General features: G+C 31.6%; 1 protein-coding gene across 1 annotated transcript; it reads right to left on the bottom strand.

Annotated features, from left to right (window-relative positions):
• Positions 1-9,803: 9,803 nt before the first annotated feature.
• On the bottom strand, positions 9,804-13,420 carry LOC143073603 (uncharacterized). The gene is made up of 2 exons (XM_076249264.1): positions 13,291-13,420; positions 9,804-11,237 (listed from the first exon to the last, which is right to left on the bottom strand). The coding sequence occupies exon 2, from the start codon at positions 11,225-11,227 to the stop codon at positions 9,821-9,823; it is 1,407 nt and encodes a 468-aa protein (XP_076105379.1). The 5' UTR covers positions 11,228-11,237; positions 13,291-13,420; the 3' UTR covers positions 9,804-9,820.
• Positions 13,421-19,723: the final 6,303 nt, after the last annotated feature.

Below are 19,723 nucleotides of genomic sequence, written 5' to 3'. Positions count from 1 at the left end.
CAGAAAAAAACAGTATTTTCTTATAAGCAATTTGTTATTCGTTGAAGGTCGTACAGTGACCTCTAGTTGTTTATATTTTTGCTTTGCGGAGGTGTTTGCCTCATTGGCCATCATACCACACCTGCTTATTTTTTAATTATAGGATGAACACAATTGGAATTTGACGTATTTAAAAGAATAATAGCAGGTTTGTTTTAAAACCTTTAAAATGAAAGCAAAAACATTAAAGGAGTATAAGCTACGATTAAGAACAAAACATTAAAATATCATTTTTGCTTTGCTTGAAACATTTATTAAAGTGGAATATTGAATTTTTTTTCCGCTGCTGTATTTAAAATAGTTTGCAAGTCAATAACTTAATATCTTTCCTGTGACATTTTTTACCCTGAGCTGGAGATATGCTGCGCATGAGCTAAGCATGTTTAGTTATATAATTTAAAAAATGTTAACATTCAAAAGTGATGGAATGAGTCACACGACGAACCAGTTCGTTGACTGTTTTGAACCACAAACAATACTTCTAGATGTAAAACGATGAAATCAAGAGTTTATCATTGATGACATTACATCAAATAGACCTTACACCACCTTTATTATACGATTAGATATCTCTGTTAATTTTTTGTGTGTGGAATTTTCGTAATTTGAAAAAATACGTCTCGTTATGATTAAACATCAAAAATGGGAATTTGATTCATATCGGTACACCTAAAATTTACCCTTAATTTCTTTTTGTACAAAATAGCTTAATTCAATCGCGATCAAGTAACTTAAGACAACAGGTAAACTTCGTATTTTATTTGGCCAATTTAATAATTTAATTTCTGTTGAGTGTTCTTGCGATGTTTATGTTGTATTTCTGTAACGTAGTGTTGTCATTTTAGCTATATTTTCAAGATCTAGCAGTCTCTTTCTGCAGTTTAAATAATAATTAGACAGTCGTTTGCTTGTAAATTTCGAGAAAAAAATTGTAAGTGACCCAGCTAGCCTGACTAGAGACAGCACGAACTATCAAGTCACAACATACGTTTATAGACGCAGGTGGATATGTACTGGTGGCCGGCTTTGATCAGACTGTAAGGGGACCTGATTTTTAAATTTTCATATCTGTCCCTCCGGCAGCTAGAGGGTTAAGTATTGCATCAAAGCTCTCGACACTCTGCATCTAGGGAAAGTTACCGTTAAAAATGTCACATAGATAAGATATGATAAGATAAATAATCACATATTTACCACAAATAGAAATATTGTTATTATTTAATTACATTGTGATTGCCATAACTTGCTGCATTTGGCTTGTATGTGCCATGATGTTACCATTACAAATCACAGGTCGAAAATTAACTGACAACGCTATGACAAAAAAAAAAAAAGAAAAAGAAGAAACAATTAATCAATTAGGTACCATTAATCATAATGTAGAAATGAAAAAAATCTGAGCAATACCAACCCTACCAAAAACTTGTCTGATATCAGGTCCTCAAAGAAGATGTCGCTGAAAGACAGACAATACAATGATCATAAGTTAAAATATTTACAAACAACATATTCAAAACACTTCACAGAAAACATAGAATTAAGCAGCACGGATGTCCACTAAACCCACCGAAAATGTATGTACTATAAATAGTTGGTAAAATTCGATAATGGTAAGTTCACGAAATAACCGTTTCACAGATTATGTTACTTACGTCGTAACTACAATTCCCTTCTCTTTCATGAATGTGACATACCGAATTAGACTATTTACCGGGTTTGTTATAACATGAGCAACATGACGGGTGCCACATGTGAAGCAGGATCTGCTTTCCCTTCCGGAGCACATGAGATCACCCCTAGTTTTTGGTGGGGTTCGTGTTGCTTAGTCTTTAGTTTTGTATGTTGTGTCATTTGTACTATTATTTGTATGTTTGTCTTTTTCATTTTTAACCATGGTGTTGTCAGCTTATTTTTGATTTATAAGTATGACTGTCCCTTTGATATTTCGCCCCTCTCTTCAAATATCATTAGAGTACAAATCACCTAAAGGTTCCTTCCGAACTTTACATTTTTATACTGCTGTGGTTAAATATTTTTCGAATTGTCTGTCAAATTTTTCCTTTGTAAGGCATATATTAAATAAGATCTACATGCTAATATTTAAGAATTGAATGCTTCTTTTTGTAAATTCATTTGAAGTGTAAATGCGTTGACCAAACTACATTTGATTTTATTTTAATTCAAATTATATTGTAAAATAGCGAATTATTTTAATTATTTCTTGAAAAATCCAGAATACATCAAATTGAATATGAATTACCAAAAATATTATTATAATCTTTTAAGACAAATAAAAATCAAAGATTTAAAGGGCAGTTCGTGCACGTATTTATATTTATTATTATTGTATAGCAATATAATATTTCCCACAGAAAGTAACCAAAAGTTAGCGTGCAATAAATTATATTATTGCACTAGTGCAATAAATCTTCAAAATTCATGACGTCATCAACGACAAAACGTCAGTTTATACCAATTTATACTTTCAAATATTATATTGCTATACAATAAAAGGGTTATTGCATGAATATTGGGGAATATTGTCCCTCGTAGAACATATATTGCACTCACAAGCTCGTGCAATATAAAATTCTACTCGGGACAATATTCCCCAATATTCATGCAATAACCCTATATTATATAATCATCAAACGCAGGGATTATCATGATACCAGTTTCTTCTTACTTCCTTCGGGTGCAATAATTCTCCGGTAATAAAGCTTTATATATGAGATCTAATTATGTTGTTAAAGATATGCATATCAAAGAATTATTTGGAAAAGCCTGAAATGGTAAAAAAAAATGAAGTACCAAAATATTTATTAAAATGTTATCAATTTTGTAGGCGGAAGTTGGATGATTTAACCAAACATTTTTGAAGAAAAGGTCTCTCCGTAGGCCCTTCACTATTTGATAATTCATAGATAGGAAAGAAATATGTTACTAAGAATACAATCTTTACAATAGATATCATAAAAGTGAAGGCAGTTTGGGAACTGAGAGAATAAAAAATCTCATCATAGCTACCAGGATTAAATTTTGTACTCCAGACGCACGTTTCATATAAAAAGACTCATCAGTACGGTCGAATAAAATAAGTCAAACAGTCAAAATAAAATACTGTGTTGATCCGAGCGTCACTGATGAGTCTTACGTGGAAAAACGCGCGTCTAAATTATAAGCCTGGTACCTTTGATAACTATTTACCTACTGGATCGATGCCACTGCTGGTGAAGTTTCATCCACGATGGCATCACGAGCCCAGTAGTCAGCACTTCGGTGTTGACATGAATATCAATTATATGGTCATTCTTATAAAAGAGGGACGAAAGATACCAAAGGGACAGTTAAACTCATAAATATAAAACAAACTGACAACGCCATGGCTAAAAATGAAAAAGACAAACAAACAACAGCACACATGACACAACATAGAAAACTAAAGAATAAACAACACGAACCCCACCAAAAGACTAGGGGTGATCTCAGGTGCTCCGGAAGGGTAAGCAGACCCTGCTCCACATGTAGCACCCGTCGTGTTGCTTATGTGATAACAAATCCGGTAAATAGTCTAATTCGGTAGGTCACATTCATGAAAGGGAAGGGGATTGTAGTTACGACGTAAGGAACATATCCAATATCATTTGTGAAACGGTCAAATTTCCTGATTACAAATGTATGAATTTTTCGAAATACTAAGGATTTTCTTAACCCAGGTATAAACATGTATTACCTTAGCAGTATTTAGCACAACTTTTTGGAGTTTTCAACTTTGTACTTGTTTGGCTTTATAACTACATTGTATTTCGATCCCAGTGTCACTGATGAATCGTATGTAGACAAAGTGCGCGTCTAAATTATAAGCCTGATACCTTAGATAACTATTTACCCCACCGGTTCGATGCCACTGCTGGTGGACGTTTCGTCCCCGAGGGTGTCACAAGCCCAGTCAGCATTTCGGCGTTGAAATGAATATCAATTATATGTATATATATATATCTCCATATTAATATTGTTTACGATGTTATTCGGGTTTATTTTGCTCGGTTATTCATTATTTGTATGTAATAGAGAAGACATTTTAAGTTGCAAAACTTGAGTCTAATCCTATCGTTTTTGGACAATAAAATATGTTTAAACTAAATCTACTAACTTTTATATAGATACCTCTACTTACTTTTATAAAAATATCTCTACTAACTTTAATATAAATATCTCTATTAACTTTTATATAAATATCTCTATTAACGTTTATATGAATATCTCTACCAACTCTTGTATAAAAATCTCTACCAACTTTTATATGAATATCTCTACTAACTTTTATTTAAATATCTCTTCTAACTTTAATATGAATCTCTCTACCAACTTTTATATGAACATCTCTACTATCTTCTATATGAATATCTCTACTAACTTTCATATAAATATCTCTACTAACTTTCATATAAATATCTCTACTAACTTATCTCTACTAACTTTTATATAAAAATCTCTACTTACTTTTCTATTAATATCTCTACTAATTTTTATACGAATATCTCTTCTAACTTTTCTATAAATATCTCTACTAACTTTTCTATGAATATCTCTACTTACTTTTCTATGCATGCATACCTCTACTTATTTTTCTATGAATATCTCTACTAACTTTTATATGAATATCTCTACAAATTGTCTATATGAATATCTCTACTATTTTTATATCAATATCTCTACTAACTTTTATATCAATATCTCTACTAACTTTTATATCAATATATCTACTAACTTATATATGAATATCTCTATTAACTTTTATATCAATATCTCTACTAACTTTTATATCAATATATCTACTAACTTATATATGAATATCTCTATTAACTTATATATGAATATCTCTAGTAACTTTTATATGAATATCTCTACTAACCTTTATAAGATTATCTCTACTAACTTATATATGAATATCTCTATCAATTTATATATGAATAGCTCTACTCCTAACTTTTATATCAATATCTCTACTAACTTTTATATCAATATCTCTATTAATGTTTATATCAAGTCTTGTATAAAAATCTCTACCAACTTTTATATGAATATCTCTACTAACTTTTATATGAATATCTCTTCTAACTTTAATATGAATCTCTCTACCAACGTTTATATGAACATCTCTACTATCTTCTATATGAATATCTCTACTATTTTTCATATAAATATCCCTACTAACTTTCATATAAATATCTCTACTTACTTATCTCTACTAACTTTTATATAAAAATCTCTACTTACTTTTCTATGAATATCTCTACTAATTTTTATACGAATATCTCTTCTAATTTTTCTATAAATATCTCTACTAACTTTTATATGAATATCTCTACAAATTGTCTATATGAATATCTCTACTATTTTTTATGTCAATATCTCTACTAACTTTTATATCAATATCTCTACTAACTTTTATATCAATATATCTACTAACTTATATATGAATATCTCTATTAACTTATATATGAATATCTCTACTAACTTTTATATGAATATCTCTACTAACTTATATATGAATATCTCTATTAACTTATATATGAATATCTCTAGTAACTTTTATATGAATATCTCTACTAACCTTTATAAGATTATCTCTACTAACTTATATATGAATATCTCTATCAATTTATATATGAATAGCTCTACTCCTAACTTTTATATCAATATCTCTACTAACTTTTATATCAATATCTCTATTAATGTTTATATCAAGTCTTGTATAAAAATCTCTACCAACTTTTATATGAATATCTCTACTAACTTTTATATGAATATCTCTTCTAACTTTAATATGAATCTCTCTACCAACGTTTATATGAACATCTCTACTATCTTCTATATGAATATCTCTACTTACTTTGTTATAGTATCTCTACTAACTTTCATATAAATATCTCTACTAACTTTCATATAAATATCTCTACTAACTTTATATAAATATCTCTACTTACTTATCTCTATTAACTTTTATATAAATATCTCTACTAACTTTATATAAATATCTCTACTAACTTTATATAAATATCTCTACTTTCTTTTATATGAATATCTCTACTAACATTTCTATGAATATCTCTACTAATCTTTATACGAATATCTCTTCTGACTTTTCTATAAATATCTCTGCTAACTTTTCTATGAATATCCCTTCTTACTTTTCTATGCATGAATACCTCTACTTACTTTTCTATGAATATCTCTACCAACTTTTATATGAATACCTCTACTAACTTTTATATATATATATACCTCTACTATCTTTAATATAAATATCTCTACTATTTTTTATATCAATATCTCTACTAACTTGTATATGAATATCTCTATTAATTATATATGAATATCTCTATTAACTTTTTTATGAATATCTCTACTAACCTTTATAATATTATCTCTATTAACTTATATATGAATAGCTCTACTAACTTTTATATCAATATCTCTTCTAATCTTTATATCAATATCTCTAACATGACTGAAGACGTCTATGTTGGTGAATGCGCGGTGTTCGGTTGCTCTCCATGACATTAACGTTAGTATTATTTCTTAATAAAGGTCAAACGTCAATTTTATTCGGGAAAATGAATTCCATAGTTTTGCATCTTAGCTTGTCTTACATGGACTTGGTGATGTCTTGACGAACCGTATTAATTAAACAAAGACAGCTGTGTAATACCAGAGTTGTATGTTTATAATCTAAACGTACATTTATAACTATCTGAACGTAGGATTAAAATGTATGGAAGTTATAATGATAACAAAATTTCCAAAATTCCAATATTGAAAACTTTGTCTTAGTGCCTTTGATGTTGTAATTGTGAAATGTATTTCAGGATTTGGTAAAAACACAAAACATGAAAGTGAGCTCATGTTTCTTGAATGCAAAACTGATCAATATTCTTCAAAATTAATGTCGTCAGAAAAATTAAAGAATTATAGACTTTGAAAATCTAAAGTGTGATACCTACGCATAATATTAAATACTAATAAATCAAAATCAATACATTCAAAGTCTAACGAACAGACGATTCGGAAATCCGAGATCCGTATATTTCTTCGCCTTGTCATGTAAATTTTTGAAAGATTTTCCTTCTTGTTCTTCGTTAATGGCCCGTCTTAAAGAATATTGATTAATATACCAGACGCGGACGGATAAAACGTATTTGTTCTCTCATGATAAATGCTATAAAATTCAAAAGGCACTATTATTCATCAAATTGCCACGTAGAACATGTAGAAGGAAGATAGCAAAGAGAATTTCAAAATCCACGTATCCAAAAATAGCAAACCTTTGACAATTAGAAAAAAAAAGAACAGAAACGCAAAATTCTTCAAAGAAAACGGAATAATTAGCCGACATAAACATGCTGTTTTCTTTGTTTGCATATAAAAAGAAACAATATCTTAAAACATTTGCGTACCAATCACCAAAAATTCAGGAAGTGTTAGATTTTCAAAAATAAATTTATGTAATTTTAAAGATACGAAGCCTGCAGAACAAACATGTTTTATGCATGGATTCAACACTAATATTGTAAACAATGTCTATAATACTTCATTTCTTGAGGGTGGTTGAAAATGTCCTATTATGTTAGTTGTTTAATAAACAGGAAACAACCACAAGTCATAAAGTTGTATTTTTTTTGTTTCTTGAATGAAACCTTTCTAATTAAACGTTTAATACTAATAACAACGTACAAATGTAACTTCAAAAATAGTATACAGAATCATTTATACAGATGAAAAAGTCTGCTTGTATAGGTTACAGAGATGTTACAGACAATATATCCCCCAGAACTAGAAATTAAAGAAACAGCAGATTTAGCTTCCTCCGCCTCATTTTTAGACTTATACCTCGAATATAAGTTATATGGTTCGCTACTGACCCCATACGGATCCATAGAGGGTTAGTAAAATCCATAGGGGTGAGGCCGGAGGCCGAGTTCCCTATGAATTTTATTCACCCTCTATGGATCCGTAGGGGGTCAGTAGTTAACCGTATAACGAATTTATCGGACGCTGGACTTTTTCTGCGGCGTTTTGTTGAAAAATAAACAACGAAACACAACAACATTAAAAGATGACGTCGCCATTAACGCGTCATGAACCCCATATGAAACTTAATAACCCATACTATAAGTTATATGGTTCGCTACTGACCCCATACGGATCCATAGAGGGTTAGTAAAATCCATAGGGGGTGAGGCCGGAGGCCGAGTCCCCTATGAATTTTATTCACCCTCTATGGATCCGTAGGGGGTCAGTAGTTAACCGTATAACGAATTTATCGGACGCTGGACTTTTTCTGCGGCGTTTTGTTGAAAAATAAACAATGAAACACAACAACATTAATAGATGACGTCGCCATTAACGCGTCATGAACACCATATGAAACTTACTAACCCCATACGGTCTCATAGGGGGTCACCACGTGACGGCATTTAACCAATCACAACGTGATAATTCATCTGTGGTCCGATAAGGTCTCATAAGGGGTCACCACGTGACGGCGTTTAACCAATCACAACGTGATAATTCATCTGTGGTCCGATAATTTGACATATACAGTCATCTGAGTACCAGAATCTATGACAAACGAGACAATTTTAAGTTTGAAATTTTCAATTTCCCCGAACTAAGCAGCAATATACCAACTTCACCTGCATATGGAATATACATTTCCCAACTTATTCGATATTCAAGAGCTTGCAGCTCTATAGGTTGGTCCCCTCCGTAAAATATCCAGTATGCCTTCGGAATATATACAAATATTAACAAGAATTTCAATAACGGCCGGGATACAGACTATTGCAGATCCTACTCATACTTTATAAACCATCACCAGTGTCTGAGCAGAAAGTTGATGAACCAGGGTTATGTCAAAGAACGTCTCGTCCTTTTCCTAATAAAAAGAAATGCATCGGAATGTACCAAGACCGTGTTGATAAATATTCCGGATCAATTTCACAAATAATACATGATGGTCTTGATGTATAGATTCTGCGTACTGACGTTGTTTATAATCTTAACAACGTGTATTATTGTTCTTTTACTTGTCTTTGTTATATTATTACTATTACTTTTACTGTTTGGTGTGTTTTCTGTGATATCCATTTGACATGGCTCGGTACTTATACATCCCGTCAATGTGTTTGTCTGATGTTTCATTTTTCCTGGTGTGTTCTGTATGTGCGACTTTTTTTATGTGTTTCTTTGGTTCATATGACGTGACTTTGTACTTTTAAAGATCCCGCCATTATGTTATTAGTCTATTATATGTCATAATGTTATTCGCCGCGGTTGACAATGTTTTCTCGTGGTAACAATCTGCTCTATCACCCTCTCGGCTATGTGTTATTTATATATTGTTCTATTATAAATTTGAAAATACTTTGAACGACAAAATTGTTTTACTCGCGTAGTGGTATTAAACATTTGTGGATTCTTAAAAATTCTAAAGAACTTCTTGATAATTTCAAATCTCAATCTGTTCCTGGAATTAGTTTTAACATAACTTTTTTTTTTATTTCTTAGCCCTGTGTTCCACCATTCCCCCATTGGCAATGGCCTCTAAATTGATATTGTTAGAAACCAGCCAATTTGAAATTTTCATACATCGGATTTTTTATTACATGCATCTTGTTGAATGAGCTGATTCATGAAAACTTATTTAAATGAGATTTTTCGTATCAATTATTCAGTGAAATTATGAGCATATTAAAAACTAAAATTTAGAAATAGTTTATTTAAATTTCTTGTATTTATTGTTTAGGATAGCAAAGTAATTACTCCTGGACAATGGCGTCCATCTGGTATTAAGAATTTCAGACATCTTCTCATTAAGCTTCTCCGGGGTTTCGTGGAAAAGAGTCACTGTCTTTCTTATAACTTCATCTGGAAAAACATCATCGGGGATGTCATTTGTGTAAATGATCATATCATCACGTACAAGAAAACGTCTAATATTTCTATTGAGACACGCAATCAAAATTAATGAAGCACTAGATAAAGGTTCTTTAACCGTAAGCCATTTCAGTTTCTGACAGTTTCTGGCAATGTTAATTACCCAATTGTCCATTCTAGAAAGAAATGATTTTGCATAGCCTTGTTGATATGTCAGTTCTGATAAACTATAATCTACGAATTCTTCTAAAGTTTCACAATATGCCGACATGAAATCAGAAATAAAACAAGGATATCGCAGCCAGACGTTCTTTCTATAAACAAGCGAAGCCAAAGGCATGCTTGGTTTAAATATAACATCTTTTTCAGCCCATTCATGGGTGCAGCTAAAGTAACAATGAACTCGAAGTGTTGGGCCATTCCTCCTAATATCCTTCCACTGTATATCGTTAATAGCCTCGTTGTAAAATTCCCGCGTGTTTTCGTTGGCAACGATGAAAAGATCTGTTAGAGAGTATGAAGCTAGGTGAACTAAAAGGCTATGATTAAGGTGTTGTGGATTAATCGCTAACTCTGTCAGATTAACTAAATATAAGATATTCCTTAAAGAATGCAACTTAAAGGAATTGACAATCCATAGCTCTTTAAGATGTTGGGCATGAGAAGCTCCGAATGGAATTGTAGGATATTTTGACTTCGACACATTGAGTCCTGGAATAACATCACCATCAAGGAATGGACTTTGATCTGTAAGTTTCTTAGGAAAAGCACCAGAAGAAACATCATAGATTCGGACGACTTTTATATCTTTCTTTTTTATAAACAAATTGTTGATGCAATCATGAATCATCATGTCTAATTTCTCTTTCGTATTGGACCATATGGATAATTGTATCGATGTAAGATATTGACAATCAGATGTTAACTGTTTAAAAAGTTCAATGTCAAACTGTCTGCAAAATGTTATATTTAGATTCTTTATAAGATGACTACCCTTTTGAACAAAAAATAAAAGTTCTGAGCTAAACTTTTGTTCTGAAATCATTTCGTCAAGACACATCATATTGCATGTAATCTGAAGAAAAAGCTTTTCTCCAGAAATATGTACATTCGCCCACGCCTCGGGTCTGAAAGCAGCACATTCCCACGAGCGGCATGTTTTACTAATACAGAATTTATCGAGTATTTCTAAATAACTGAGTACTTTTCCAAGTACTACTTCTGGTAAACATGTCCAGTCAGCCATTGTGCTTAAACTGCAAAAACAAAAAGAAACATTGAAGGTTTTATTCTGAACTCAAGACGTGTATGGTAAGGATGAATTAAACAGAAACCCAACAGTAATAAATACAAAGTGGAATGGTCCCTTCATAAAACTTGATTGCAACCAATCCTATATATGTTGATATTTTCAGCTGTCAGAAAGTAATTTTATTTCAGTTGTTCGCACAAAATACCATATGTGTATTGTATCAATGAAAACAAGATAGTGCATGTATGTCAATGAGACAGTAATCATCGACGAAAAAAGAGAAAGGAACTTAGATTTCCATCTTAGCTCAAACATAAAATACGTTTTCAGCATTGACTTCACTGGTCTTGAGTATTTGTATCTTTTACTCAGTGCCGAAATCTTAATGTTTTCAAAAGTATTTTTTTACATTTAAAGGGACCTTAAACTGCAGTAGATATGCGACAAAACGTGTTGGTTCCATCGGATTTTAAATTGTCTATCAGCATGCAGAGATTTGTAAGTTTTGGAGTAACGGATTTTTTTTATCTCGACACAAGCTGAGCAAGTATATATGTGTACATTGTAAATTCAAGTTCTGTAATTAGTTATTACTAAATATAAATAGGATAAATCGCATAAAAAGATTTAGAGCAGAAATCTGATACATGTCTTTTCAGGAAGTTTTTCTCAAGTTTAATCACCGTGTTAGGTCAAATGTTTGTAAATATGATCAAATAATATAATGGCAATGAATGGTATGGTTTAGAATTTGGTCTAGAATAAATCAAATAATTTTATTGGTGTAAATTCCTATACAGAAATGATACCAGCCGACATTTACAAAATACAAATACAAAAATAAACAAACAAATAAAAAAACCAAAAAAAAAACCAACCAAACATATTTTCTCAATGATCATGATAAGAGATACATATTTTATATTTACATTGCGTGGAGGTGTTATTCATACAATATTATTAATCCAAGCTATTACAATCAGCTTTAATAAGTACTATAAAAGCTCTTAACAACATTATGTTTGCTTTAAATGAATGTTCAAATCATACATATCGCTTATTCCAGCTACACTTACAGTACTAATGTCCATATCATTACTTTTCAAAATGAAACTAAACTTGTCTTGTTCACACATATTAACAAAAGATGGAACTATATCACTTAAATTACTAAAAAATACATTTCTATTAAGTTCTAACGCTTTACATTGAATGAGAAAGTGGAACTCATCTTCAATTCCATCCTTACAAATTGGACAAATTCTCTGTTCTAAAGGTGTTCTAGTATATCTACCAACTTCTATTAGTAATTTACTATTACTAATTCTGATTTTTACCATTTTAGAAATAACACTTTTGTTAAGGTCCAGTAGAAGATATTTTTCTAATTCAAAATTATTTTTAACTTTGCGATATGTTCTTAGTTTATTACCATGACTATTACCATTATTAGAGTCACAAAAAAGAGCTTGTTTCCAGTATTTTATGAATTCCTCTTCTAATTTCTTTTGAAATGAAAAAAGTAATTTTTTCTTTGACATAGTATTTTGATTTTCCCAGACATGCTGAAAACTAAGTTTACCTAATAACACTTTTAATTTACTACAAAAACCATTAGGAAAGTTTAAGTTTTCATTGTATGCTTTCTTTACCATACTCTCACTGTCCATATTAATGATATGAAGCCAGAAGAAGTTAATTGTATTTTTAAGGGCTGACAATGAAAGTGGGAATAAACCTAATTCAGAAAGTACAGCATTATTAACAGCACCTTTATTTACACCTAATAAAAATTTAGCAAATTTAGAATATAAGCTGTGTGTAATCGATCCCACTTGTTAGTTCATTTTTCAATTTATATCTGATATTGGTAAGAAACTATTAGACATTTAACATTCTTAAACAGTGCCTGAAGAGTTTTTTATCATGGCAAAATTAATAGACATCGGTTTGTATAATTTGTATCCAATCCCTTTTGCTATTTTTGCAAATAAAATATGTTAAACTGAAACTATTTTCTGGACGTGATTTTTTTTCTTAATATAAAAACAACGTACCATTATATTGAATGAGTTCATTCTTTGAATTGTATGTAAATACAAAATATATTCCAATAATCAAAATATTCATCACGAGACAATTTATACACATATATACTATATACATATATATCTATTTATAACACGGAAGTTTATTGATAAAATTATGGTTACGCAATTTGGTCATTCCTGTAACCGAAAAACGTATCTAAATGATAGTGAACAAAAACGTTCTTCTTGCATTGGGGTCAGTTGGGTACTTAAACACGTGACAAGCTATATATATATATATATATATATATATATATATATATGTTAGACTCAGATCGACGACTGGACTCTAATCGACGTCCGTTCCTCAAATCGACGACCGTTTCTCAATATGAAGTCCAAATCTGACGTTACATTCTCAAATCGATGTCCAGTATTTTGATACTCTAATCGACGTCCATTGTGACGGCAAATACGTCCGATTGTTGTAGTTTTCTTTAATCAATGTCCAATATCAATAATTAATAAAATACTGGACATAATTGCTTACACTTATCCATGCACATGTTTGTATGATTTAAACATTTATACATAATTTCTATTAAATTGTTTTCAACCTGAAATAGGTATCGTGCATAATTAAAGTTTATATTGATAAAAAGTTAATCGAATCGATCTACCGTGACATAGTAGTGTGTCATTCCTATTCATGTTAATAAATGACATCATTGAAAGTGTATGTCAAGGAGAAAAGAACCTAACGACAAAGAAAACCAAACGACATCTAGAGGGTATTATCCAATCTTCAACAATAGACAAATTAAAGAAGTACAGCCAAATGTGTTTTTTTTTAATATTATAATTCGGACTCTGTAAAATATTTTTCAACAAATTTCTGAGTTTTACACTTGGAGTGAATCATATACGCAAGAAATTGACACTATATTTTATGTTACACAATGTTCTCATATTCGCAAGACATTGGCGTTAAGTTTTATGGTGTGCTGTTACACATTTGTTCAAGCTTAAATTTTGTATTCTGTGTCCAAAACGGACGTTGATTAGAGAAGCTAAACATTGGACGTCAATTAGAGAAGCCAAAAAATGGACGTCGATTGTGAATGTTATTTTGTTGTGACGTCATATTTGGACGTCGATTTGAGGAACGGACGTCGATTAGAGACCGGACGTATATATATAAGTACGTCTGAGTCTGTATCCATCGGATCGCCATCAATGATGGTGATACATGGCTGTGTACATAATGTATATACAACTCGTCTAAACATCAACCCAACAATGTTAGATCTGTAAATTTGCTTTCGCAAATTTTTGGTTCTTCCCTCGCCGGGATTCGAACCCATGCTACTGTGATATCGTGACACCAAATCGCCTGCACTGCAGCCGTCCCGCTAGACCACACGACCACCTGGGCTCTCAAAAAAAAAGAGCTTTCGCTGGCCGTGTGTTACCTTTCCTCGTCAGTTTTAATCTAGCGGCGTACTACAGTACATGATATATAAGGCATGGAGATGTTATTGTTACAGATCAGCTAAATTATCTATAGTAAAGGATCCTACAAATTAATGTAATATACAGTCACAGAAAATAATTATATTTATAAGTACGTCTGAGTCAGTGACAACTCTACAACAGATGTATCCATCGGATCGCCATCGCCATTCTGAAATTTTTTCGGTGGGATGGCCATTAGCTGATACTATAGGTCTCCCTGGAATCCCTTCTTTGTGGAGTTTTGGAAGTAAATAAAATCGACCGGCTGTGCACGTTTCGTCTGGGCGTAGATAATCGTACGTATCGTCATCAATTTGTTTATCTTTATTCATTTCTGAGAGGACGTCATTAATTTTTTTGCTGATTTCTTTGGTTGGATCCCATGTTTGTTCTTTATAAAATTTAGAGTTTGAGAGCTGACGATTTCCTTCTTCGGTGTAGTCTGCCTTGTTCATCACTACAACGGCACTTCCTTTGTCAGCTTGTTTAATAACAATTTCGTCACGGTCTTTTAAGTTTATCATGGCTTGACTTTCTGACTTGTTTACCACTTATTGAAGATCTGACTTCAGCTTTGACTGATGTAATGAATGATTCCAAATTGTCGTTTTTGCTTTTAGGGGGATTCCATTTACTTTTCTTTTTAAATTTTGGGATGCATATGTCTCCTTCATCACTTTCATAATCAGATTCATTCATTCCGGCTTCTTTTAAAGTTTTCTTATGTTGTCTATTGAAATGTTCTTTCAACCGAAGACGCCTGGCAAATGCTTCTACATCTGTCTCAAGTTGTAAATTGTTGGCGGTTGCTGGAGCTGGACAGAAATTAAGGCCTTTACTCAATAGTTTTTCTTCAGAGGTAGTTAGTTCTATTGATGACAGATTTACAACTAACTTATCTTGAACTGCGTGTTTCTGTTTTTTAAAACGTCTTTTCCTCGGTTGTTTTGATTTACTCTCTTTTAACAAGTTTAAAATTTGATCTTCTTCAAAAACGGAACTTTGTTGATTTAAACGGTCTCGTTTAAATTTTTTATTCTGTTTAGCTTTGAAATTTTGTTTCTCTATTCTTTGAATGTCGGATAGTCTTCTTTGAATTACGTCCATGTCTTCTGGAGTAACAGACAGAGGTGTTTTTATATACGTTTTATTTATTTCCGAATTAATTTGTTTGTAGCCGTAGATAGAAAAGGAGAGTAAGAGTTGAAGAAGTCGGAATGAACAATTAAATAAAATATCGTCCCAACGTTTCATGAATCTGCTGGACTTGACACCCGGTGTCTGAGGCGTCAATTTGATATTTAAACCCTTTGGTATTGTGTTGTTATCTATGTACGATTTAAGATTAGAAGCATGATGTTCAAGCTGTATTTTCTTTTTCGTTAAACTTCTTAATTTATTAAAATATGTTTTGTTTTCCATGATCTTGCAAGGAAATAGATATGAACAGATTACACAAAATAAGATGTGTAATGCGTGTTGCCTGTGAAAATAGTATATAGTACTTGGTGCCACTAAATATGCTCCTAATATTGCCAGTATGGCAGAACTTGGTCGTTATCCAATCTCTATATTTGTTATTTTGCAATCTCTTAAATACTGGCTATATTTGTATAAATACCCTCTTTTGAATTTTTCAAAATTAGCATATAAGTCAATCGAAGAAGTTGATTGTACCTTTCCATGTACCTTCAATAAACACATTTTTAAGTTTCTAAAATTAATTAATTTTGACCATGTTTGGAATAATAAAGGAACTATGTCAGAAGGAAAACTCATATCTGCAGTGAAAAAGATATTACAAGAAAGATATGGAAATTATTTTTTCTCATGTTTGTCAGGTGAAAAGCAAAACAAACTACGCACATATTACAAGTTAAAAGAGGAATATAAACCTGAGACTTATACAAAGTTAAATATCCCAAAACAATATGTTAGACAATTATGTAAATTAAGAATTTCTAACCACAATTTACACATTGAAAAAGGCAGATATAATAAAAACGCCTTTGGATCAAAGAATATGTACACATTGTATTGATAACAAAATTGAAGATGAGTTTCATTTCATATGTGAATGCAACCTCTATCACGAGGAGAGGGAAAAGTTTTATGATGACATTGTTAATATTATACCATGTTTTTGCAATTTAGATAATTTTGATAAATTTAAATATTTAATGAACTGTTCGGAGACTGATGTTCTCACCAGATTTCTTATATATATAGACAAATGTATTTTGATTAGACATTCATCAGTGGGAATAATTGCATAATATTGAAATGTGAATTTTGTCTCTTGCTTGTTAAGTGTCAAAATTGTTGTCTGTTATGTTTTATTTTTGTTTTGTATATGTTTTTTATATGTGTTTATGTGTTTCAGCGATGATCCTTTTGTACTGGATTTTATACTGAATAAAATTAGTTAGTTAGTTAGTTATAGTGTCTAAAAATAGCAAAAATCAACATTCAATCTATCTAGGTGTGGATCAGTTTGTAAATAAACTGATGCAGTTACTAAATTAAATTATATAAGTGTCTAAGAATGTAACTTTAACACACTAATGAGTGTTATAAAATTAGTTGTTATATTTTATATATTATTCACGCAATATTTCGCTAAACAAATTAAAAAAAAAACACTAATAAAAAATTAATGACGTCCTCTCAGAAATGAATAAAGATAAACAAATTGATGACGATACGTACGATTATCTACGCCCAGACGAAACGTGCACAGCCGGTCGATTTTATTTACTTCCAAAACTCCACAAAGAAGGGATTCCAGGGAAACCTATAGTATCAGCTAATGCCCATTCCACCGAAAAAATTCAGAATTTGTTGATTACCACCTCAGACCACATGTTAAACAATTACCATCTCATATTCAAGATACGACTGACTATTTAAAGAAAATGAATTCCTTAAGTCCTTTGCCTAACAACACAATTTTGGTTTCAATGGATGTGTGTTCTTTATACACAAATATTCCAAAAGATGAAGGAATAGCCGCGTGTGAAAAAGTGTGGAATACTCGAAAGGATAAACACCCCAAACTGACTGTCTAGTTCAATTGCTGAAGCTAGTGCTTGAAAATAACAACTTTGTTTTCAACGACAAGCACTTTTTACAGATTGATGGAACTAGTATGGGAACAAAAATGGCACCTTCTTTTGCCAACATTTTTATGGGGGATCTCGAAGAACGCATCCTTTTGAGTGTGCCATACAAACCCTTAATTGTCATGGCTCCGTTTTATTGATGACATTGACATGAAATGGAACGATACTGCAGAACATTTGCAAGATTTCTTAGATCAATGTAATCAGTTCCATCACTCAATTAAATTTACATCTGAATTTTCAAGCGAGAAAATTGCTTTTCTCGACACCACCACATTTGTAAAAAACGGGGTCATGACAACTGACCTTCACACAAAGAAAACTGATAAACACCAGTTCCTTTCTCCAAAAAGTTGTCACCCGAAACACTGCTCCAGGAGTATACCTTACAGTCAAGCCATCAGACTAAAGCGAATTTGCTCCTCGGAATCCAAACTTAACTATCGTTTGGGACAACTAAAAACACAGCTGAAATCAAGAGGATACAAAACCAAAAACATCACAGACGCTTTTGATAAAGCCCAAGAAAAAGATTGAGCTAGCCTCATGGAATACAAAGATAAGACGACCCGTGAAGATAGAATTCCGTTTGTTGTAACCTTCCATCCCGATTTGACAAATATTTCATCTACTATCCGAAAGCACTGGCGTCTTATCGAAAATGACTCTTCCTTAAACAAAATTTTTCCATCACCTCCTATTATTGCCTATCGCAGACCCAAAAATCTCAAAGACATACTTGTGACATCAAAAGTAAAGAAACAAGAAACTTCTAAATTTGGGTGTTACAAACAATGCGGTAGGAGCAATTGTAAGTGCTGTAAAGCCGCTAACGCTGACCACTCTTTCAGCAGCACAGTAACAAAGCAGCAATACAACATCTATGTTACATCTAATTGCAAAACGGAAAATAGTATTCATATTATTACTTGTGGAACTTGCAAGCTGCAGTATGTTGGTGAAACAGAAACTAAATTCAACATCAGACTTAACAATCACCGGTCGTTCTATACAAAAGAAAGAAACTGTCCAATTACGAGACACCTCTTAAGGGCATACGATACAGTTTTGAACCTGTATTTACAAGTTGATGAGAATTTGCATATAGGCTATTTTTTACCCGATTAAATCAAATATGTAATAAAAAATATACCTTCATGTGCTACTTTTTGAGTAAAATGAGGTCGAAATTTTGTATATTTGCTCAAAATTCAGATTTGTGTCGTATTTTCTTTTTCGAAAGAAAGACATAACTTTTTTGTTTTAAAAGATAAACACAAATGTTTTTTTGTTAAATAATCGGTAATTTCTGTATTTTATAAGTATCATTAAAAAATATGCAATTTTTATTCAGAAATAACTCATATTTATCAAATATTCATGAATAGAGGAACAAACGTCATTTTTTGCTGCATGTTTATCAAAATTAAAAAAAATTCCTCTATTTACAGTTTTATAAAATTTGGGTCACATAATCTCCTTGCAAAATGAAACAAATTGCCTTTTAAAAAATAGGGGTCCATGCACTCGTTTTCAAATTAAATCAGTTTGAATGATAAAATTCAGTCGAAAAATGCATCTTTTCCCGATATGTCACAGTTTGACGTCGCGAAAATAACATTTTACGTTAGCAACGTCATTACCTCCCCTGTAACTGTATCGTATGCCCTTAAGAACAGGACATACTTTTGATAATATCACCTTTCAAATAATTGAGGTAAACCAAAATTGGGACACCGAAAAAAGAAAACAGAGAGAAAGGTTCTGGATGCATCAGCTACGTACTCTTGAACCTGATGGACTTAATGAGAGGGATGAAAAAC

Source organism: Mytilus galloprovincialis, chromosome 4 (genome assembly GCF_965363235.1).
Source record: "Mytilus galloprovincialis chromosome 4, xbMytGall1.hap1.1, whole genome shotgun sequence".
Lineage (NCBI taxonomy): Eukaryota > Metazoa > Mollusca > Bivalvia > Mytilida > Mytilidae > Mytilus > Mytilus galloprovincialis.
The sequence above is the reverse complement of the archived record's forward strand: the minus strand, read 5'-3'. Positions and strand labels throughout refer to the sequence as shown.

Coding starts and splice junctions, on each gene's coding strand:
- LOC143073603 (XM_076249264.1), bottom strand. CDS start 11,227: ATGGCTGACTGGACATGTTTACCAGAAGTAGTACTTGGAAAAGTACTC.